Source organism: Podarcis vaucheri (genome assembly GCF_965113315.1).
Source record: "Podarcis vaucheri genome assembly, chromosome: 1".
NCBI lineage: Eukaryota > Metazoa > Chordata > Lepidosauria > Squamata > Lacertidae > Podarcis > Podarcis vaucheri.
Genome location: NC_138759.1, coordinates 90,523,186 through 90,545,967, shown reverse-complemented (window position 1 = coordinate 90,545,967; position 22,782 = coordinate 90,523,186). Strand labels below are relative to the sequence as shown.

Here is a 22,782-nt window from a genome sequence, read left to right as displayed (position 1 = left end):
GAAAGCTGTATTGGTTCCATAGTTTCCTTTGCAGTAGCATGTAGGTGTAGAATGTTACAGCTCAAGAAATAGGTGCTTGTATGATTTCGCCTAGCCATATTCTAGTTCAGCTTGTACTTTTCCTTTCTGAAGGCAGCAGTGGTCCTATGTATGGATGTCGGCTTTTCCATGAGCAATTCTGGTCCTGGAGAAGACTCTCCTTTTGAACAAGCCAAAAAAGTGATGACAATGTTTGTGCAGCGACAGGTAAAAGAGCTCAGAGGGGTGGGACGAACAGTAGAAGTTATGATAAAGAGGAAGCTGCCTCAGAAAACTCACAGCATGATGACATCAGAACAGGGCTAAATTTCACTTCATGTGAAAGGGAAGAAGTAAAACTTAAAACAGGCCTGCAGTGTTTTGTTAACTTTATAAACCAGGGGAAATAAGGCAGAAATGAATAGGAAAAAAAGAACTCCGATGGGATAGAAGATGGGGGCAGCTTCAGGGGCGTTGAGGCTGTTGCCCCTGCCTGTGGTTTACAATTTGTTGCACACCATGTTTCCCCTCAGCTTCATACTTCTTTCCTTGAAGTTACATAGGTGTAACAGAAACACAGAATGTCTACTCCACTTCTTTGATAATGCATTCTGTTCCACCAATCCTTTTGGTACATTGATTTTTCCTACCATTATTTCAGTTTTCAACTTATGTTAAAACTGCCCCTTCCGGTTGGTGGGGGGAGGGCAAAGTTCTGTAACTGTATTTTCTAGCCTCGGGAATTTTTCCCAGATATTGAACTGTAGTTCCCATAACAGTTTGGTAGCTGACCACAGAACCTAAAATGTCATTTAAATATGTTTCATATATGATGCAGATAAGGTGGGTAAAATGAATCGATAGTAATCTGAAGCTGAGTAGCAAAGTTTATACAGATCACTTTGTATCTGCACTGGCATCTTTTACCATCTGCAGGTGTTTGCTGAGAGTAAAGATGAAATCGCCTTGGTTTTATTTGGCACAGAGGACACTGCAAATAGCCTTGCCAGCGGGGACCAATATCAGCATATCACTGTGCACAGACACCTGATGATGCCGGATTTTGATTTGCTGGAAGACATACAAAACGTGGTTCAGCCTGGCTCTGAACATGGGGACAGTATCCTTTATGAATGTTGAAAATCTTTTCACCAGATTACAGCTGCATGGAAGATTGGGAGTTTTTATTTTAGCTGTGTCTGGAATTGCCACATTAACTCCTAGAGCCCTTATTATTTAAGACAAACCTATTTGGCTCGGTGGGCCAGATTGTTATTTGTCTCACCCCGACAGAACACCATTGACAGGTGGACAGGACACGGTATTGTTATGATGTCAGATGATTGACAGGTGGTTTATCCCTCCCACCTGCCAAAGTCTCTTGCACGGCACTTCCCAAGCACCCGACATCCAGCTGAGTGTGGGGTGCCTGGCGCTTTGCCAACTTCATTATGGGCGAAGCTTTTTTCTACAGGGGCGCTCAGTTGGGCAGCCTACCCAGCAGTGTTAAACTCACGACCCATCAGTGACTTTAATCCTGCCAGTGACTTGATCCTGCTGCCTGGAGGGATTGGTGGCATGATCAAGATTCTCAGTGGAAACTTGCGAAACAAATCCAGTCATGTCTTTTCCTGCCTCACATGTGACTTCAGGTGTGGGGCAGAGGGGCATGAGTTGGGGGAAATGGCTTCACAGGCCAAAGCATGACCAATGCTGTGTTTCCCACCCCTGATTTAAGTGCCAAGGGACATAGGGCCTGTTGGCAGTGTTTGCCTGACTCTGCAAGGCAAGGTCTGGGTGAAATCCATCCCATCGCCTAGCTGAGTAGGGTCGTCTGGTGTTGCTGCCTTGCATCTAGTAAATAACTAAGTGTCTACTCAGAAGAAAGCTGCACTTTTTAAAATTCTCCCATATATACATATATATATCCCTTTGCGCCTTTTGGACTGTATTATAAAAATTATAAATAAAACAGGTTCTGTTTACATAGAACATGGGCATGGGCGTAGCCAGGATTTTTGTTGGGGGGGGCCCAGAACCTCTGATTTGTATTGATTTGTATTTATTTGTACTTATTGAATGGCAGCTGCCCCCCTGGCTATGCCCAAGGGGGGCGCCACAGAAAGGAAACTAGGTCAGAAGGGGGTCACAGTTGGAATAAGGTTGGGAAACACTGCTCTACAGGGCTGTTATTGAGATATGTTAAATGCTTTGAACACTTCAGGTGTGTTAAATGTGAATTATTACTGTGATTAGGGCTGCGCAATAATGACTGTATCCTGGCCAGCATGTATCAAATTGTGGTTTTTTAAAAAAGATTAAAGTGTCTTTTCTTAATGTGCTTAGTTCTTGATGCTCTTGTTGTTTGCATGGACTTGCTCCAAAAGGAAACAATGTAAGTATATTGGCCCACAACTGCACTTAAGGATTCTGAAACTCAGTTTTGAAAATGGATCTGACTCCATTTTAGTGTTGGGACATTATCTTACTATGGAAGGAGTGTCTTTGAGATAATAAATTCTGAAGGATTCTGACTGATTACCACAAGAGAGATCAAAATCTTCTGTGTGTATTATTAGACAGCTTAGTAAATAGGGCTATTTTGGGATAGCCTTCAGGACATTTTTAGTTTAATTTTGTAAAGGAAGTGGTAGTACTTCTCAACCAGCTTTCGTGGACCCAAATTCTCACTGAGATAAAGAACTGGAAGTTCTTTGAAGAACAAAATGACCTTTACTCTTGATGTATATAACAAGCTGAAAATGAAAAGTATCGGGTTTCCCTTGCTGCTCTGCTCTGTTTGTTCATTTGTTTTCACTGCTGAACTTTAGCCACTTAAGTCTTCATAGCCCATTTTTGAAGTTTGCTTTCAGGTTAATTGGGCACTTGTTCTGCAGCACAGTGCTAAGAATCAGGTCTACGCTAATGTAAAAATTGCAGGTTTTCATTGACTTAAGTGTTGGAAAATCAGCTCACCTGACACTGAAGTACTTTCCATGACTGATACCAAATGGAATATAGCACTTGGTTAATTTTACTCATATTATAAGAGGAGATGCTTCCCTCAATGCGTAATAAAGGGGGGAAATAATTAAAATGGCAGTGCTATTTATTTATTTGTATTGATCTAACAATTTTATATCCTGCCTTTCCTGGCAGTTCAAGGTGGATAGCAAGAATAATAAAATTTAGCATTTCATTCGAACCTTATACTTTGGTTAAGGTTAATTATGGCTTGTTTAAACATGTCAGCTTACCTAGGCGTTACCTAGGTCCAATCACATCCCTCTAAAATATGGTATATTGTGATGGCCAAACACAGCAAATACATGACATTCTGTGGATTCATATTAATCATATGTGGCCTTACTAGAAGTATAAATTGCTCTTTGTAAAGAAGCAGTCAAAATATTGCAGCTGTCAAAATACCTGTGCTTTTGAAACTTTTATTTTTGCCTTCTCTTTTAGTGGGAAAAAATATGACAAACTACACATTGAAGTTTTTACAGACCTCAGTAGTCCCTTCAGTGAGGATCAACTGGATGTTATCATTGCTAACATGAAGAATACTGGTATTTCGCTTCAGTTTTTGTGAGTGAGGAGAGAACTATGAAATATTTCAACTCTGTCCTGTTCTGAGAAAGGGAATGTCATTTCTCTAACTCTAGCCTCTAATGTTTTAGTGCCTTCTCAAAAAGGCACTAAAAATTTGTATAAGTAGGGCTGTGCGTTCAAACAAAAAACTTAACAAGTCTGCATCCAGAATAGTTGAATTCTGCAAGCTGCATAAATTATGCAAATAAAGCATATTTGCATATTTTGCCCTTATTTGGGATATCTTATTCTGCAAATAGCACAAAAGCTCTGGGTTGTATACATTCCTCTGCTGATAGATGTCAACAGTTGGGGGGCCTTAGCTCAAGAGTGGGCAGAACCAGACCCCAGAGTGGGTGGAGTGAGACCCCTCCAGGTATGCCAAGGTCCACATCAGCTGAGGAGTGGTGGGAAAGGTAATTTTCATTCCCACAATTGCTCTCGACTAGGCAGAACTCTTCATTCTGAAGAGCAAGGTGGGCCATGGGGATTTCATCCCCATTGCATCACCGGGCTCAGTCAGGACATTTAAATCTCTTCCCCGAGCCCAGCGCTTGTATAGAATGACTGGGGACAGCTTTTCTTAGAATCATAGAGTTGGAAGGAACTGCAAGGGTCATTTAGTCCAACCCTCTACAATACAGGAATCCTGCCTGCAGCTGTCTCTGGGTGGGCTTGAATCACCAACCTTCTGGTTAACAGCCAGATGCACTGACCCCATTGTGCCACCTGCGTTTTCTGGTGGTGTTGCTTATGCCATTGTGGCTGGCAGGCCATTTCAGAAGCTTTTATAGGCTGGATTTCCCCTGTGGTTCAGCAGTTTTAGACCCCTGGAGAATAGCTGAAATTCTCACAAGCCTTAATTCTACTCATCCATTGATATATTTTGGAGCCCTTTTTCTTCTTCTGTGCAGGAATACAGTGGTACCCCGCAAGACGAATGCCTCGCAAGACGGAAAACCCGCAAGACGAAAGGGTTTTCTGTTTTGGAGGCGCTTCGCAAGACGAATTTCCCTATGGGCTTGCTTCGCAAGAAGAAAGCCCATAGGGAAATCTCCGGGGACCTCTTTTAAATGCTGGTGGTGGGGAGCAAAGCCTTTCCCCCCCTCCGGCCTTCAGAAGAGGTCCAGGAAGGCCAGCGGGGGCCGAAAGGCTTTGCTCCCCACCGCCAGCATTTTAAAAGCAGTCCGGGATAGCAGGGAAGCGCTTCCCGCTATCACGGATGGCTTTTGAAGGCAGGCGGGGGGGGGAGCAAAGACTTTCGCCCCCCGCCCGCCTTCAGAAGAGGTCCAGGACCTCTTCTGAAGGCGGGCGGGGGGCAAAAGTCTTTGTCCCCCCTGCCTGCCTTCCCAGGGGCTTTTACATCGCCCCGGACAGCGGAGAAGTCCTCCGCTGTCCCGGGCGATTTTAAAATGCCGCCCGCCAGCATTTTAAGATCGCCCCGGACAGCGGAGAAGTCCTCTGCTGTCCCGGGTTTTTTTAAAATGCTGGGGGTGGGAAGAAAAGCCCTTGTCCCCCCCCCAGCCTTCAGAAGAGGTCGGGGGACAGACTGTCCCCGGACCTGGTCTGAAGGCGGTTTCCATAGGAACACATTAATTGATTTTCAATGCATTCCTATGGGAAACCTTGCATCGCAAGACGAAAAACTCGCAAGAAGAAAAAACTTGCAGAACGAATTAATTTCGTCTTGTGAGGCACCACTGTACCCTTATTTTTAGCAATTGTAGGGCTGCATGCAAGCAAGCAACTGCTCATTGGGAACTTCCTTTAGGTGCCTGTGCCTGGAATTGAGGCCCATTGAACCCATTGGGCTTACTTCTGAGCAGATATGGTTAGGATTGCCCTGTTAATGTATTGAGAAAAAGACTATAGGTTGTGATTTGGCTCTTTCAGGAAGCAATACTAAGAAGAAATTATTTTAACTGCCATATGCCAGTGGCAGTAATGATATTTAGACACCATTAATGCTGCAAAATAGACAAAGGTAGCTAAAATAGTATGCAGTTTCATCTCCCCCCGTCCCTGTCCTCCATCTTCGCTATGCTATGATCAATTCCATAAATAGGATTGTTCTGTCTGATCAGAAGTAAGCTCATTGATTACGGTGAAGCTTACTCCCAGGTTAATATATATAGATTTTCGTGCTCAATAGACGAGAATGAAAACTGCTTTCACTCAGCTCACATCGCAAAATGCAAAAATTGGCAAGATGCCGTGGATGAAATCTGAAGGGCAGAAGTCCCAAAGGAAGCAGGCAAGCACAGACCATTGTGGTCATTCAGTGAATTAAATGACTTGAAATGCATGGGGCAAGGAAACTTTCCAATGGGTGCTTTCCAATGGGTGCTTCCATTCTTTAGGTCCTTTTATTGTAAGCTCAGAGCCAAATATGTCATGTGAACTGCATAGCTTAGCTTCCGTCTTCCTTCCTTTTTCTTAATGGCCATACTAGGAAGGGGGGAATTCTGTCCCAAGACATACAGGGAGGAGGGGTTAACCTTTTCACACCACATCACAGTCTTGGTGAAAAGTGCCCCCACTCCCCCAAAATGTATTCCTTTCCCTTCTGTCACTTCTGGAAAGAAACTGCTATTTGCCCCAATGGCCTGTTCCCTCTTGGGGTAATCAGCTCCTTGGGGAAGGGGGGTTTCCATGTGTGGGGAAAGGGTTAAATCCCCATCTCCCATTGCCACTGCTCCAATTCTGATTTGACCTCCCCACACACTCCACTGCTGCAATTTTAAGGGGGAAAAATGATACATTTAACATTATGTATAATTTGACTGTTAGTTGTTGACATATAAATTACATCAAAAGATAATTTCATGCAGATGTATTATGCAAAATTCTTAATCCAATTTCTTTCCGCAGAGGAAAATACGTCAACTTTATTTATGAATACTCCAAGTTTGAGCTTTAAAAGATCCTATACAGAGCTTGTCATGTCACAAGTGACTAATAGTGTGGCAGTAAATGAGCATCAGTGTGGGCTGGCTTGCTAAGGTTTCAGAATGACAATTGAATGTGCATCAGAATAAAGGGAGGATGCAAAGCGTCAATTCACATTTCTGTCATTTCAGGAAAAAATAAAATAAAAGTCAGTGAATTGATTTGTAGTCGTTCTGGTGAATGAGGAATGTGAATGGAAATTGTTCTTTATTGTATTCTTAGCTTGCCATTTCCAGCAAATGACGAAGATGGAAGCGGGGACGCGGGGAATGGTTTGCATTCCAGTAGGGACCAAAACCCTTTTCCAAGGAAGGGGCTATCTGGGCAGCAGAAAGAAGGCCTTCAGATGGTGAGAAAGCTTATGTTTTCCTTAGCCAAGGAAGAAGGCCTGGAGGACATTTATACTTTCAGGTAACCTTGAATTGCTCCTCTTTCCGTTATTAGAAACTTTGCTTGTATTTATTTCCCTCCCAATTTCATGCCCACAGAGGTTTTGTTTGCATAAATTGGGCTTTTTTCTCCTCCTGACACCACAGTGTTCCTTTACATAGAAGCATTTCCCTTTTCATTATGGTGGAACTTCACTTCAGTGTAATGTTTTAGGTTCGTAAGGCCAAGTTAGATGTTCAGCAGCAAACCTAGGCCTTGATAGCACCGGGAATAGCAGTGTACAGGAGAGCAGTGCTCATTATTTACTGATAATATTGGAGGCGCCCCTTTGCTTGCAGGCACTTGCACATTAAAATAAAGATAGCTTAAAATCTAAAAATTTGTGTAAAAACCTCAAAGCAAAACCAGCAAGCAGCAGCACACAAAAATAGCAAGGGAAAAATAATGCTCAAAATGAGAAGCTCTACTCACCACTTTCCTCCCCAATATGTAATTACAACAAACATTAGTATCCAAACCTATATCTGCATTGGATTTGACATTTTAAAAATATTTATTTTTGTTGATTTTTTTATTATTGGGAAGTTTCGTGGAAAGCAGTTTACAGCCTAATGATATAAAATAAGTGTTAAACCAGCAATCAGGAAAAAAAATCAACTGTGAAAGTTTATTGTTCATTGCTGTGGCTCTTTAAGCTGATCTACCACGCAATCCAGTGACATTATTGGTTCTGTGAAGTGCTGACAAAGGCTTTTCTACAGGAAAACGTCTTCTGGTAGTGCAGTACTTCTAAGGAGGTAGTCAGCCAGGCATGTTTTTCTTATTAACAAGTTCCATACTGTGGGTGCCATAACAGAGAGGGCTCTGCTAAGCATCCTAACAGATTTTACCTGGGTGAAAAATAGCACATATTGCACTCCTTGCTCCTGTATCGTGCCATCCATGTGCTTTTGTCTGGCTGCGGCCCTCAGATATGTGTGTTTCATGGCAGGGATGAAAGTGACTGGTGAGCATTGAAATACCCGTCTCTGTTGCTGATATAACATTGCTGAAGTAGTAACACAATGACATGTTTTGTGATATTGGACTAGTGCTGTTGCCACATTCCATCCTAACTATACTGGTACAACAAGTGAGCTTCAAGTGATTCAAGAATTCAGCAGAACTGTTAAAATGCCTGGAAAATAAATACCACAGTGTCATCAACCTTAATGTCACATGTAACTGGATTCATGCACATTTCTGGATGTGGGAATAGTCTCTGTTGAAAATCACCCTGACTTGAGATGATGTAAGGTGAAATTGAAGATGTGTCTGTGATAAACATGTATGAGCTAGCACATCGAACACATACATTACTATGATGTGAAGATGTGAAAAATCACAGATAACTTATCTAGAACCAAAACATTTTCAAGACCACAATTTTGTTAAAACTAACCTATTCTTTTCCTGTGGGCAGTTAGTAAAATGTTTTACGGGATTCACCATATCACTTTCCCCTGTGTTTTGTTATTTAGAGAGAGTCTGGAGCGCCTTTCAGTGTTTAAGAAAGTTGAACGGAGACCTATGGCTTGGCCTTGCCAGCTCACAATTGGTTCTCAATTGTCTATAAGGATTGTGGCCTACAAAGCAGTAAGTTACAATGGCCACTTTTGTATTTTTAGCACCATATTAGCATAATTGAACACATGCCAACACTGGTGCCAGTAGAAGGGAGGAAACACAGCAGGGATTAATTAGTTGTAAATTCAGATTCAACTGCAGTAACTGATTAGTATAGCTGCCTATTAAATTATTAAATCTGACAGCATAGAGAGATAGAATATGGTCGTTTTTCATAAAGCTCACTGTCTGGTTTCTGAAACTCCTATTCCCTGGGAAATGCAAGTGATGGCAGTTGGAGAAACTGCATAGCAATGAATTCCTTCCATATTTCTCTTGGGGAACTTCTCACATTTTCAGGTAAAGTGTTCTTGTATATAGGACCACTGTAACTTTTTAGATCTGCAGTTTGCCTCCTGCAGTCACTAGAAATTAGTGCATTGTAGACTGTCAATCCATGATTATGTGCACCTGAAATTTCAGGCATTTTTCCAGTGTTTTCCAACTGTCAATATTGGCATATCATTGATGATCAGTGAAATAAATTTCATGCGTTCAGGGATATTTTTACTAGTGCAGTGTAAGTTGGCTGCTGTCTTATGCCTGGGAAAGGAAAGGGGGCCTTTGAATTGTTGCAGTGGATATCTAATCCCCAAGGGAGTAATCCAAACCCAAGATTGCTGGGATGAGCAAATTAGGATCCAGTGGGTCTCTTAGCTTAGCCAGTGGATTCCCAGCACAGTTGGGCTATGCTGGTGTAAGTCATATGTCCTAGCTTAGCCAGGGATTTTTCGCTGGCACAAACCCTGAAAAATGGGTGTTGCTGATGTTTGGTGGTGTATGCTGAATCCTAGCTCTGTTCAGCTCAGTCATATGACCTGGCAACCCAGTGGAACTCAAGCTGGCAAAAAGGGTGGTGTCAGTCTCTTATTTTAAAGGCTTGCTTTCCTCTGCCATGCTTAGGTTAACTCAGCTGTCAGTAGTCTTGCTCCTGAACAGGACTAGGGGTAATTTACTCCAGCTTAATTCAAGATGGCACAAGTTCTGTTGGCTTACCATACTTAGGATTGTTCTGCCTGTTAACATGAAATAACTTATCTTTATAATTTCAATGTCAAGTTCACCGAGGAAAAAGTGAAAAAAACCTGGACGGTTGTAGATGCCAAGACACTAAAAAGAGAAGATGTGCAGAAAGAAACAGTTTACTGCTTGAATGACGATGATGAAACAGAAGTTCAGAAGGAGGATGTTATTCAAGGTATGACTTCTGCTTTGAGCACCAAGATTTTCCTGGGGAAGTATTTGCTTGCAAAAAAAAGTTAAGTGCCATTTAGTGAATTGCATATAGTGAGCAAGCTCTGGGTTTGGTTTATCGGCAGAAGCATTGAGATGAAGGTAGAATAAGTGAAAGTAACATTGGTAACAGAGGAATTAAATTTTATACCCATTCCAGATAGGAGAGCACTGAAAATGGATTTGGGGGCATGCATGTTTTGCTAAATACACAAATATACTCTTGATAGGGTATCAAGAGATAACAAGCTTCATACAATTATCTGATACCATGTAGGGAGATCTATTTAGAGGAAGCACATCCTCCTTAGCCACCCCCCCCATCCCTTGAGCTGCAAATAGGACAGCCCTGCTTGCAGTTTAAAAGATGCTTGGTTGATGTGTATGTTGAGTATGGAGGATGTGTGACAACAGGAGTGACACACACACACACATGCACACTTTGAATGCACTCTTGAAGGAAAAACTTGAGGCAGGTGGGCTCACCTTCCTTCCATGTCTAGCTCCATCTCTGCTTCTGTCCATAGGCTGAAGGGAGTCATGCAGCAGGCTTACCTTCCAGCTGTGCCTGTGTTCGACTTTCAGGGGTTCCAGGCAGTTTCCCTATGTGGCCCTTGGCTACTGGTGGTTTGTGAGGTGGGAGGGTCCTCTCCAGTTCCACCCCACACACTCATATTTTCCTGCAAGGCTCTCTCATCCTCTTCTGCTCTGCATTTAGGCTCCCATGTGAGAGTCACCCTCATTTAATAACATAGGAACTGATTCTTTCACTCTGCAGGATTCCGCTATGGGAGCGATATAGTTCCTTTCTCTAAGGTAGACGAGGAACAGATGAAATACAAGACGGATGGGAAATGCTTTGCTGTCTTGGGGTTCACAAGATCATCTCAGGTATGGATGTAAACTTGGAGAAGTGCTTATTGTTCAACTGCTGTAGGTCTTTTCACATTACTTGAAAACTTATCCTAGGCAAAAGAGGTTGTGCAAATGAGCTAACTACTTCTTGTGGCAAGGGCAGCTGCTATGAACTTCAGCTCCTGGTTTCTAACACAGCCATCACAGCTCACTTTAAGTAGATGTTGGTGTATGTGAGAGAGATCACTTCCCTTATTTCTTATGCCTGAGTGTGGATGGCGGGGAGAGAAGCATTCTTTTTATTTTCTCACAATCGGGGTTGTGTGTGTGCTGTGAAGATGATTGAAACTGCATTGTGAAATTTCAGAATCCAGAGGAATTGCTGAATAAGAATACCAGTGGTCAAGGGATGGAGCTTCAGTGCCTCTGTGGCCTTTTGCTCCTCCCCATGACAAATAGAAAAGGGACGTGTTGTTTAAAAGGTGCAGAATGAATTGTGCAAAATAAGAAACCACGATGGCCTGTTTAATTTTCATAATTTGCCGAGGCTGTGGAATTCACCCTATCTTGTTGGAAAATTTGGGTGAATGAATTAAATTTGGGCTGCTTCTTTTTGCATTGCACACACAGTCCTGAGCACTATTTTGCACATATTCAGAGGTTGCGGGCATACCTGATCTGGCCACGGAGGACAATCTGAACTTGTGACTTGAACATCACAAAACGATGACTACAACAGGAGGTATCAGATTTTGTATAGCCAGTAGAATTAAGGCTGTAGTCTTATGCATACTTGGAGCTACATCCCATTCACTAAGGCCTTATAAAGCAGTACCATGCCACGTCAGACATTTATGATCCTTGGAGCTCGTTTGTTAAGGGTGCTGAAAGTTGTTAGGAGACCCTTCTTCCCCTCACAGAGCAACAGTTTCTGGAGCGGTTAAGCAAGCAATCCCTCTTTCCTGGGAATTGTAGCTCTGTGAGAGGAATAGGAATCTCCTAACAACTCTCAGCACCATTTTAGGAAAGATTTCTTTGAGGGAAGACTTTTAGTGTTTAAAGTGTGGTGCAGATAGGGCCTTGGTGTGCTTCAGAATGGAGAACAAGATGAGACAAAATTTATCTTACAAGCCTGCCTTCCCTCAAAGCAGAGGTCACTAACACTGAGAAGTAACTTGGAAGATTTTGGAAACTGGGCACAATGTATTGCATTTCCGCCCCATCTGTAGTGGCAGGCATGATGGGAGCAACAGGGGTGAAGAAAGAAGGCTGACAGATGAACTTGTGTAACTGAGAGTATGAGGTGGGGAGCAGAGTAGCTTGAAGGTAGCTCAAAGTGATACCTAGTGCAGAAGCTTTAGCAACTATTTTTAAAAGTCTCCTGGAATATAACAGCAACACTATATTTGGCTGTGGAATTGAATCTGCATGTCTTTTAGACAGTGACTTTTAAGAGTTCAAAATCACATTTGGACCAGGTCAAAGCTAGCTAACTTTTGGAAACATGCATTCATAGGTCCAGAGACATCGTTACATGGGATATCAGGTTCTGAAAGTCTTCCCAGCAAAGGATGATGAGGTGAGCTTTACCAACCTGCTGATTGGAGTTTTGCTGTATCTTTAAATCCCTGACTGGCTGTCCTTGAATCAAAAGCTGAATTTTTCTATTTATTTATTTTTAATGTGAAACATGTTGAAAGCTGGTGTATCACAAAAACAGACAAGTTATTTTCCTTAAGCGTTACTGTTTTAAGAAAACAAACACAAAAATCTGCAAGGAGAATGGAGCTAGAATGTCACAAGAACTAGCACTGGGAGATCATGGCTTGGATGTTCCTTTTGGGCTTTGATCTTCTTGATACAGATGAGATCTTACATTTATTTCTTAGCAGTAGGTATCATGGTGCAGTTGCAATCTAGTTTTTTGCCCCCATTTCCCCCCCTTCCACTAGTTCTGGCATGACTGTGCAACATAGCTAGATTGTAGAAGCATTGAGGAAATGGAATCAGAGTCTCAGCTCCTCCTCCTCTTCTCTGCCACAAAAAATTGAAGGGTAACAGAGTTTTTGTCCAAGGACCAAACTAGGATGTTATAGCACCTGCAGGGCAGTTTTGAGGCCCTGGAAATAGAAAATGTACAGCTCTTCTAGAGCCACTTTCTCCAAGCTCCTTCAGTAGTATCGGGGAGGTTACTGACTTACTTATATTGTACCCCTTTTGAACGTAGAGCCTGCTCTCCTCATCAGATTTTAAAATGGAATCTCTTCCAGCTTTAATAGAAGCTTTAATAGAATTAGGAACTTAAGAGAAGTGATATCACATGAGGGTTTGTTTTTAAATCTGCAACTTTAAATATAGACACATTTAATTTTGACACGGTGGTGCAGTATATATGAGGGTGCCCTACTTCAGTATGTCTCTTGATGTTGTGCACTGTCACTGCTTTTGAAGAGGTAAAAAAGGTGAGGTTTCAGTCAGACTGCTGAAACCAACCTCTTTGATTTTTCATGACTGTTGCGGTTCCCAGGCTTTCATCGTACTTGTGTATAATTGCATCTCTCTTTTTGACAGGCTGCAGCCGTAGCTCTTTCTGCCCTCATTCATGCTTTGGATGAATTGGATATGGTGGCCATAGTGCGCTATGTCTATGACAGAAGATCGCACCCGCAAGTTGGAGTAGCCTTTCCGTTAATTAAGAATGAATACGAGGTATTCCTCCTACCATGGTTATATAGTTATTAACCCCTATTCAGTTCTGTCTTCTTAGCAGGGTTGGGTAGCATAAATCCCACCAAGTTAAGAATACAGTATTGTCATAGGAACTTTCTAGACATCACTACAGCACAGTAGTTTGGTGCTTGCACCTATAACCTGGTGCGGGGTGGTTTTAAAATCTGTATGTAGCTGCTGGATATTTTTTTGATAAAAGAAAATTCTGCATTGCATACATTATTTTTTTTTTAAAGTCTGCAGACGACTATGCCATTTCTGGCACGTTACTTTTTAGTGAATGCGCATATGAAATGTGGTGCTTAATAAGCATTGCTTTGGTTAAGCAGTGGCTAAAGCGGGGGCGGACACTATCTTTCATCTTCTTTTGACTGGCAAAAATAAGCACAAGAAGAAAGGGAATTGTTTGAGGTGGTGTGAGCCAGGGGAGGTATGTGGATAAAGGATGCCCAGTGAAGCTCAGTAAATGGGAAGTGCAGAACTTCTTGGTTTGGGCCGTGGTTTGGAATCTTAAAAGAAGCAAGCTTGACAGACCACTATAAGAAACCGACCAGATTCCCAAATTTGGAAACTGCTCTGTCATAGGAACTATAGCAGGTAGAAAAAGATAAGGACACGTCAAGCCATTCTCCAAGAAATGCTCTGCATTTGCAGCTTTGTTGAATTTTATTTTAATAATTTCATAAACATTTCTACTGAATGTATTCTAGTCTATAATGTGTTTTGTGCTATATGTTAGATACTATGATAACTCAACTGAAATGAAAACGTTTCCCCCCCTTTTGACATTCCCCCTCTCTCCTTACAGTGTTTGGCCTATGTACAGCTACCGTATATGGAAGATCTGAGGCAATACATGTTTTCCTCCTTAAAAAATAATAAAAAGTTTACACCGACAGGTGAGCTTTGAACTTTGGCATCATTAACAGAGCAATCCTACATATACCTACTCAGAAATAAGCCTATTTGAGTTTAGTGCTCCTTATTCCCAGGTGCATGTCTGTACGGTTGCAGTGTAAAGACTCATTGCAATATGCAGGACATTTCATGCTGTTAGGCTACGTTTTCCCCATCCTACACTTGTGCACCTGTTTATTCCTTCCTCTGTGTAGAACTTTACTTTTGTCCTTGTTGAAATTCATTTTGTTAGTTTTGGCACAGTTCTCCAATCTGTTACGGTCATATTGAATCCTGATTTCATTTCACCCATTGAAGTACCTGGTACTGCCCAATTAGGCTCAAATGGCCTCTGGATTTGGCCTGGCAGGCCATTTTGGGCAAACCACAACCAACTGTCAATCACTTAACATCACACAGGGAGCTCCCTTGTCTCCAGTCTGTGAGGTGTTTATTTTCCCTTAGAAGTCAATGGGAGAAAATGGAAGGGACTTCATCTGCAGACATACTTCATGTGGGCACTTGAAAGGCAAGTGAGGATACAGATGTTACGGTTACCAGTAGTGAAGTTGTGGAGGAAAGTTCCTACCTCGGCTGTGCTCCTGATCGCAACTGCTTACATTTCCCCTCAGAAGTGAAGTGGCTTCCGTTGATTTCAGTGGGAGAAAGTAAATGCAGCCTAGTGTTATGAGCAATTTTCTCATTTGAGACTGTGAGGGCAGGGGGTAGTGGGGAAAGTGAACATGGCTACAGTGTCTTTATCTCCTGGATGTATTGAATATTCCTTTGTCTATATCTGATGGCACAGAGGATCAGTTGTGTGCAGTTGACTCTCTGATTGATTCCATGAGTTTGGTTTATGAAGATGAGAGTGAAGGGACCAGCCAGGATATATTTAAAACCAGCAAATTCCCCAACCCTCAATTTCAAAGATTGTACCAGGTAAGAGGATGACCATATCATCGTTACCTTAAAACATTCCCTATTTTCCCCCATATTTTCCTTCTCTGTTTTAAGCTGTAGCAAAACAACTTTGTTGCAAATGTAATGTGATAAAGTTAGGCCTGTGCATGTGAGAACAACTACCTCGCCCCTTGCCGTTGGTTATCACAGTGAACATTTCTGTATCCTTACTTGCCTTGTAGGAAATAGAGCAAGATGCTTTCAGTCAGTTCCACTAGGGTCTTTGGGGTTTTTACAAATTATGTAGACAGGGAACAGTGTGCTGTGTTCAAGTGGTTTTGTGCTATTGCGAAGCAACTGATGTAGCAGCCTGCTTAAATTATGTAGCATTTCCCCCACAAATGCTTCCTCCACCTGGTTCAGAGCAGAATAACCTATACATGGCCCCTCATCATTTATTTACTGGAGTCTCACAGGAAAATGTGTGGGCAGCATAAAATAATTCAGTGTTTCACTGCTTAAAGTGTTGGACTATATCTGAGAAACTCCTACAGAGAAACTGGGTATTTTGACAGGCAGGCCTGAGTTAAAGAAGCTTTAACATCCAGCTCTGGGTGGCTTAAATTGATAAAATAGGAAATTCAGGTTTAATTCTACCATAGCAATATTTACACATCCTAAGGTTCTGCCAACCATATGGATCTCTGTATGCTTTTTTAAAAAATAGCATGTAGCACACAGGAGGGCTTCAGTGTTTGCTTGCTTGCTTTTATTTTGAATATTTTTAGGCAGTCTTTCTGTTGCTGAATAAAAATGAATTAGTTAAAAAAAATCAGTATATTTTGATCTAAAATTGGGGAAATTATAAGGGAAATAAGGAACTATCAGTGAGAAAACTAATGTAAATTGGCATTTTTCTTGCTGATTTTAAATCAGTTTCATATAAATCCAACAAATCTGCTTCAGTACAGGGTCCTTTCAAGGTGGTTTGCAGCCAACAGAAAGCCATAACATTCAGTAATAAACTATTCTATTAAAAGCCAAATTTCATTATCCTTACATCAGTGAGCATTATGTATGCTCGTGCTACATGAACACTTTCACCTCAGATTATTACTTGTAATCTCATATGATCCCAGAATGCCATCTTTCACTGAATGTCACTAAAAGAAAGCCTCCCACAACACAGACCTGCCTATTCACTAAAATCTTGAGAACAAGTCCACAACAAGTTAGTTGTGCTGGGGGCTGCAGAAGTTAATCTTGTGGCAAATTGGAACAGGGCCTTCTCTGCGGTGATACCCGTTTTGTGGGATGACAGTCCCTTTGAAATATAGACTGTAATTGTCCTTCCATTGGTTGTTAAAAAAACATCTATTTGGCCTCTGATGCCAGTTCTAACAGTTCCTAACTATAGTATTTGTGGTGGAATATGTTTTTATTGAAATGTTTTTATCTTTATTGTAAATTGCCTTGTTGTTGTTATTATTATTTCAATATTTATCAAAATGGATTTAAATCCATAAAATTTCATGCCATGGAATATTTGAACTTTGCTCCACAACAAATCCCATGTTACGTGAAAGGCATATTTCATATTAGAAACCAAAGTGAACCCCATGTACTGTGTTTGTTGCTGTTGTTGTTGTTTAGTTGTATCCAATTCTTCGTGACCATGGACCAGAGCACGCCAGGCACTCCTGTCTTCCACTGCCTCCCGCAGTTTGGTCAAACTCATGTTAGTAGCTTCGAGGACACTATCCAACCATCTCGTCCTCTGTCGTCCCCTTCTCCTTGTGCCCTCCATCTTTCCCAACATCAGGGTCTTTTCCAGGGAGTCTTCTCTTCTCATGAGGTGGCCAAAGTATTGGAGCCTCAGCTTCTGGATCTGTCCTTCCAGTGAGCACTCAGAGCTGATTTCCTTAAGAATGGATAGGTTTGATCTTCTTGCAGTCCATGGGACTCTCAAGAGTCTCCCCCAGCACCATAATTCAAAAGCATCAATTCTTCTGCGATCAGCCTTCTTTATGGTCCAGCTCTCATATACTGTGTTATATGTTTGTATATTTGTGTGTGCATGTGTGTGAGAGAGAAACAGACAGACAAACATAATCGCTTGTCCTCTTTTGCTTTCCCATCAGTGCCTACAGCATAAGGCTTTCCATTCTGATGCACCTTTGCCTCCTATTGAAAAACACCTCTCAGACATGTTGGGGACACCACAAGAAGTGACTGAGAAATGCCAGGCTCCCCTTGAGAAATTAAAAGCGCTTTTTCCCTTGAAGGAAGCAGATAAAATTAAAGAGCAGAAAACAGCTCAACATATCTTCAAAGATAAGTAAGTTATCATAGGCCTGGTGCAAATTGTTTGTTAGCTAATTCAGCCACATCCTTACACCTGCAATCTCAGGTTGTGTTGGCCAGGAGGGATTTCATTACCTTTGTGTGTAAAGAGATGCAGGTATTTTGGTTGGATGTAGACCTAGTTTCTGTCTTTTGTGCCCTCATAACCTCAAGGACAAAGATGCCTCTTTGCAAACATGGGGGAGGCATGTGTTGATGTTCCCACCCATGTCTTAATGGTTTTCTCTAGCGTAGCTCAGAGAATGCCACCTTCTCTGTGGCTTTTATGATAGCTGAGGTAGACCAAAAGCATGCTCTGCTCTTGAGCAGGCTATCTCTGCTTTTAATTTTAGCTATCAAGGACCCATAGAAGAGGGCTTTCAGTCATAGCTGTCAGTGTTTCCCCTTTTTAAAGGGAAATTCCCTTATTCCGAATAGGATTCCTCGCAAAAAAGGGGAAAGTTGACAGCTATGCTTCCAGTATCCATTCCGCTATTGTGGAACTTTATTTCTCCAGAGTGATGCCAAATGTGTGAGAGTGTAAGAGCCAGTGTGGCGTAATGGTTAGTGCTTGACGTGGAGACCAGGGTTCAAATCCCCACTCAGCCATGAAGCTCACTGGGTGGCCGTGAGCCAGGGTTGTTGTGAGGATGAAATGGGGAGGAAGAGAACCATGTACACCACCTTGAGATCCTTGGAAGAAAATGGTGGTATAGAAATGCCATAAAATAAATAAAAATACCAATATTTCAGCAATGTTGGTTGAACTGCCCTTAGATGTGTGTCAAGGGTGAACGGTTTTAACCGTGCCAAGTTTTACTCTGTTTTTTTTCATAAGGGTGCTATTTTAACCAGGGTTTCCCATTCTAAGTTGTGGGGATGGCCACAAATTTAAATAAGAATACATTGAAGAAGAAGAAGAGTTTGGATTTGATATCCCGCCTTTCACTCCCCTTCAGGAGTCTCAAAGCGGCTAACATTCTCCTTTCCCTTCCTCCCCCACAACAAACACTCTGTGGGGTGAGTGGGGCTGAGAGACTTCACAGAAGTGTGACTGGCCCAAGGTCACCCAGCAGCTGCATGTGGAGGAGCGGAGACGCGAACCCGGTTTCCCAGATTACGTGACTACCGCTCTTAACCACTACACCACACTGGCTCCTTGGAAAGAATAAAACAAATCTTGTTGGCCTAGCCTGCTAAATTAGGTGCCTGGATGGAGAATCTGTATGTGCCAGATAGACAGTGTAGTGTCTTTTCACTGGCATTAGAAGTAACTCTACCGTTCATCTCACGTGCATCTTCCTTCTTGATACGATAAACCAAAAAATAGTGGGTTCAGACCACAGATAAGCAGCCTCCCAAGCTGCTGCAGTAACATGCGAATCAGGTCACAATCTCAATTCCTGTTGGAGTCTTCATACTTCTTGCAGTACGCTAGATGTGGGTCTGATTTAGATGAGTTTAAAACTACTTGTTAAAAATTAGATATTTGGCTTTTGAAAGCAATTTTGATTGTAGTGTAAGGCTGTCCAGTGTGACAGAGAGGTCTTGCATATTTTAATTGGGGTTTGTCATGTAAGTACTGACAGCTGCAAGTTGATCTAGCCTTTATGCGTGTTGATCAAGGAGATGGGTTTGATGACATACAGGTCTTCAGTGTACACAGATACTTAATAGTTACCCATTTCACGACATGAACTAGAAAATTACATTGGAAAGGTAAATAGATTTCCTTCTTAAACATTAAATTTCCATTAACTTTCATGCCAGTTTAATCAAGAAAAATAAATCTGATGTGAATGCATAATATCATGTAAGTGTTAACGCAGATAGATAAAAACCCAAGTTGCCATATTGGCAAACTATAGGGATAATACATTTTCCCCCACAGGGACCTAGGAAAAGCAATAGCCTTCTCCCGTTGGCTACCCCATTATTCTGGGGTCAAATTTGATTCCTTATTTTCTGATTCCCTTTTGACTGAAACAGGTATAATTTGTTAGGAGTCCGAAATACAGCTGCATAACTAGAAGTGTTGCTCTTGAAACTATCTTCACAGTATATATGTGTTTAAGATATAAATTGCCCTGTTAGTTTATTCCTGAAATAGTTTCTTCAGATTGATAGCCTTGTCTTGTCTGCTTCCAGTAATGAAGATGGGCCCAATGCTAAAAAGGCAAAAACAGAAGATGATGAAGGTGATTTTAGAATTGCAAACTTTGCTGAAGGCAATGTCACCGTGGTAAGTACTTTTGGCAGATGCTAATAGGTTGGATTGGCTGTCATGCTAAGCATGTCACGCCCTGACATGGGGTTATTTCTAGTGTCCACATAGGCCAGTTTCTCCCCACATAATTATCCAGTGTGGCGATGGATAGGGAAGTGGAGAAGTGTGCTTGCCTTCATTTGGGTAAGATGATGGAGAAACACACAGGCTCCTTGAAATGTCCCTTTTACTCCCCAAGAATGCAACAATAGTTCTGAGACACAATTTAGATGAGTGAGTTATGTTTCAAGATCAGTTCACATTTTATATGTCACTGTTTTGCCCCCTTCACATACCAATGATCTACTGGTGGAGCAGTGCATCTTGTGAACTAAGAATTTTCAGATCGCAGAAGCAGCTGCTTAGATAATCACGATGACGCCAACATGAACTGAGATACAGAAGTTGCATGGGTTGAAAGCCGTGTATATTAACTAGGCCTCGCATATACCTTGATCATAACCACATTTGTTTGGCAGCAGTATGACCATGGAATCTTATGGCCAAGTAAGGGTGCTTAAGATTGTATCCTCTGAGCGTAGTCTCTCTCTCGTTCTCTCTCTCTCCCCAGTTGTACCTTGAAAGTCAAATGGAATCCATTCTGGAAGTCCATTTGACTTCCAAAACGTTTGGAAACCAAAGCACATCTTCTGATTGGCTGCAGGGAGCTCCTGCAGCCAATCGGAAGCTGCGGAAGCCCCTTCAGATGTTTGGGTTCCAAAGAATGTTCGCAAACTGGAACAGTCACTTCCGGGCTTGTGGCATTTGGGAGCTATAATGTTCGAGTACCAAGGCATTTGGGATCCAAGGTACGACTGTATATATTCAGAAAATGTTGCATAAGTTGTTGACTTGAAGAAAGAAATATTGTAGGAGTGGAATGGCAGGCAGAGGGACTGGCCAAGCTCCCTGCTGTTCTCCTTTTCTTATGACAAAGTTAATTGCAATCAAACTTCATTCACAGTGGGTGGGTGTTCCGTGCGAATCTGCTTTTGTTCTTGATACCTGTTAAGGCATTGTTGAGGACATGCTGTTCCTGAATGGATACGTACCAATGAAATCAAGTTACAGGAACATTGGGTGTTCCCCTTTAGTAAGTGAGACCAGAACATAGGCTGAAGATGTAACCCTTGCTGGATTATTTTGTAGGTTGGAAGTGTTAATCCTGCAGAAAACTTCAAAGTGCTGGTGAGGCAGAAAAATGTTGACTTCAAGGATGGTAAGTGGATAGGTGTTTGTTTTCTATTTGCTTTTGACAATCCATTTGGGGTCCAGGGATTCTGAGCTCAAAAACCACCAACCCACTTTTTCTTAATCAGTCAAATTCTATGTACAGTGGTACCTCGGGATGTGAACGGGATCCGTTCTGGAGCTCCGTTCGCATCCTGAATAGAACGTAAGACGTGGGTGCGCGGGTCACGTTTTGCCACTTCCGCGCATGTGGGTGACGTCATTTCGAGCGTCTGTGCATGCGCGAGCGGCGAAACCCGGAACTTCCAGTTTGCTGCAGAGCATAACTTGAAAATGTTCAACCTGAAGCACATTCAACCTGAGGTATGACTGTACTTCTATGAAGACAGTGTGAATTGTGATAAATGAGTATCCTCTATACTTGCGTAATTTTTTTGTGTCCGGTAGGAGGAATATTGGTATATATGGAATAGGACTGGATAGGTGTGGCATTTTCATTTATTGTTTATATTACTGGAATTAGACTTTTGATTGCTCAGGTTTATTTGTGTACAGTTGTAATAGTTTCTTCTTAGTCACCATTTATAATGTTTTCCTTCTCACCTGATCTTCACCAGTACAGTTGCTGCCTTAATTATGTCAAATGGCAGCAATAATACTTTGAATTTTCTAAGGACACAATCCAAACTCCTGTTTGAGGGGATTGATGAGGCCAGTGCCTCATCCTGGCTGCTTGCCGTGGAAGGTATGTGTGTGTGCGGGGGACACAATCAGGCATGATTTTGAACCAGTCATCTACAGGCTGGCACAGTGATTGGGAATGATGTGATCATGTTACGGAAGTGAGAATAGTTTAAGATCCAGGCACCGCTCTACACTCTCTGGCAGACAGTGGGAAAGCTGGATGCATGGGTGTAGCCAAGGGGGGGGGGGGAGCAGGGAAGGGCAGCTGCCCCCCAGTCAATAAAAATAAATAAAAAGACAGCAAACTGAGGTTCTGCTCTCTCCAACAAAATGCCTGTCCCTCCCTAACAAAAATTGTGGCTATGCCCATGGCTGGATGGAGGGATATCTTCACCTAATCCAAAGCTCCCCCACCCCAGATATAAGAGGGAGAGGAGGGATTGCTCTGAAAATGGTGAACTTAGCAAAATGTTGTTGACTTAGACCACATGTACTTTAAAAATCATAGCTAATAAAATAAATAGTGCATTAGGAACATTAGTTCTGTAAGACTGGAGTGTCTTTAACATGCATTTATTAAAATCAGCTCAGTAGATGGAAAACTGTCGGCTCGCTAGCTGTTTCTGAAGTGTCTAATGTCTTTGCTTGAATGGCTTGGACACTTAGTGCCAATTTACCTTCCGCTTGCGGAATGCTTTATAATTACAGGGTAGATTGTGTGGGATATGGTCTACATACTCATTAAGAAAAAGAGATTGGTGACATTCTTAAGTGTTCCCATTCAGCATATGAGTGTGTTAATTTAAAAGTAGAAAACCCAAGAAATAGCTTTGGATGTAACGCAAATACATTATTTTAACTTCCCAGGTATTTATTTTTACTTTTATTTTTGGTGAAACTGTTTATTCTAACTTCATCTTATTTATGTCAGGGATGGAGATGGCAAGATCCAAAACTCCCCCTGCCATAGGCAACTTTTGAGAGGTGGGTGGGGCCACCCACCTGTCGATCACCTGCCATCACTTAGAATGTGCTCCTGATTCTTCCCTTCTGGATGTAATTTG

The 22,782-nt window shown here is 42.0% G+C and overlaps 1 protein-coding gene across 2 annotated transcripts in view; it reads left to right on the top strand.

Moving 5' to 3' along the window:
- The window catches only part of XRCC5 (X-ray repair cross complementing 5), a 40,924-nt gene that overhangs the window by 1,722 nt on the left and 16,420 nt on the right, over positions 1-22,782 (top strand). The window contains exons 2-16 of one of the 2 annotated variants that reach the window (XM_082238320.1): positions 133-246; positions 955-1,138; positions 2,365-2,413; positions 3,487-3,609; positions 6,784-6,972; positions 8,472-8,586; positions 9,676-9,814; positions 10,628-10,740; positions 12,221-12,283; positions 13,276-13,413; positions 14,243-14,333; positions 15,140-15,273; positions 17,376-17,572; positions 19,726-19,819; positions 20,993-21,062. In XM_082238320.1, coding sequence (XP_082094446.1) covers positions 133-246; positions 955-1,138; positions 2,365-2,413; positions 3,487-3,609; positions 6,784-6,972; positions 8,472-8,586; positions 9,676-9,814; positions 10,628-10,740; positions 12,221-12,283; positions 13,276-13,413; positions 14,243-14,333; positions 15,140-15,273; positions 17,376-17,572; positions 19,726-19,819; positions 20,993-21,062 — 1,813 coding nt within the window. The remainder of the gene's footprint in view (positions 1-132; positions 247-954; positions 1,139-2,364; positions 2,414-3,486; positions 3,610-6,783; positions 6,973-8,471; positions 8,587-9,675; positions 9,815-10,627; positions 10,741-12,220; positions 12,284-13,275; positions 13,414-14,242; positions 14,334-15,139; positions 15,274-17,375; positions 17,573-19,725; positions 19,820-20,992; positions 21,063-22,782) is intronic. The other variant, XM_082238319.1, reaches the window with a different exon arrangement.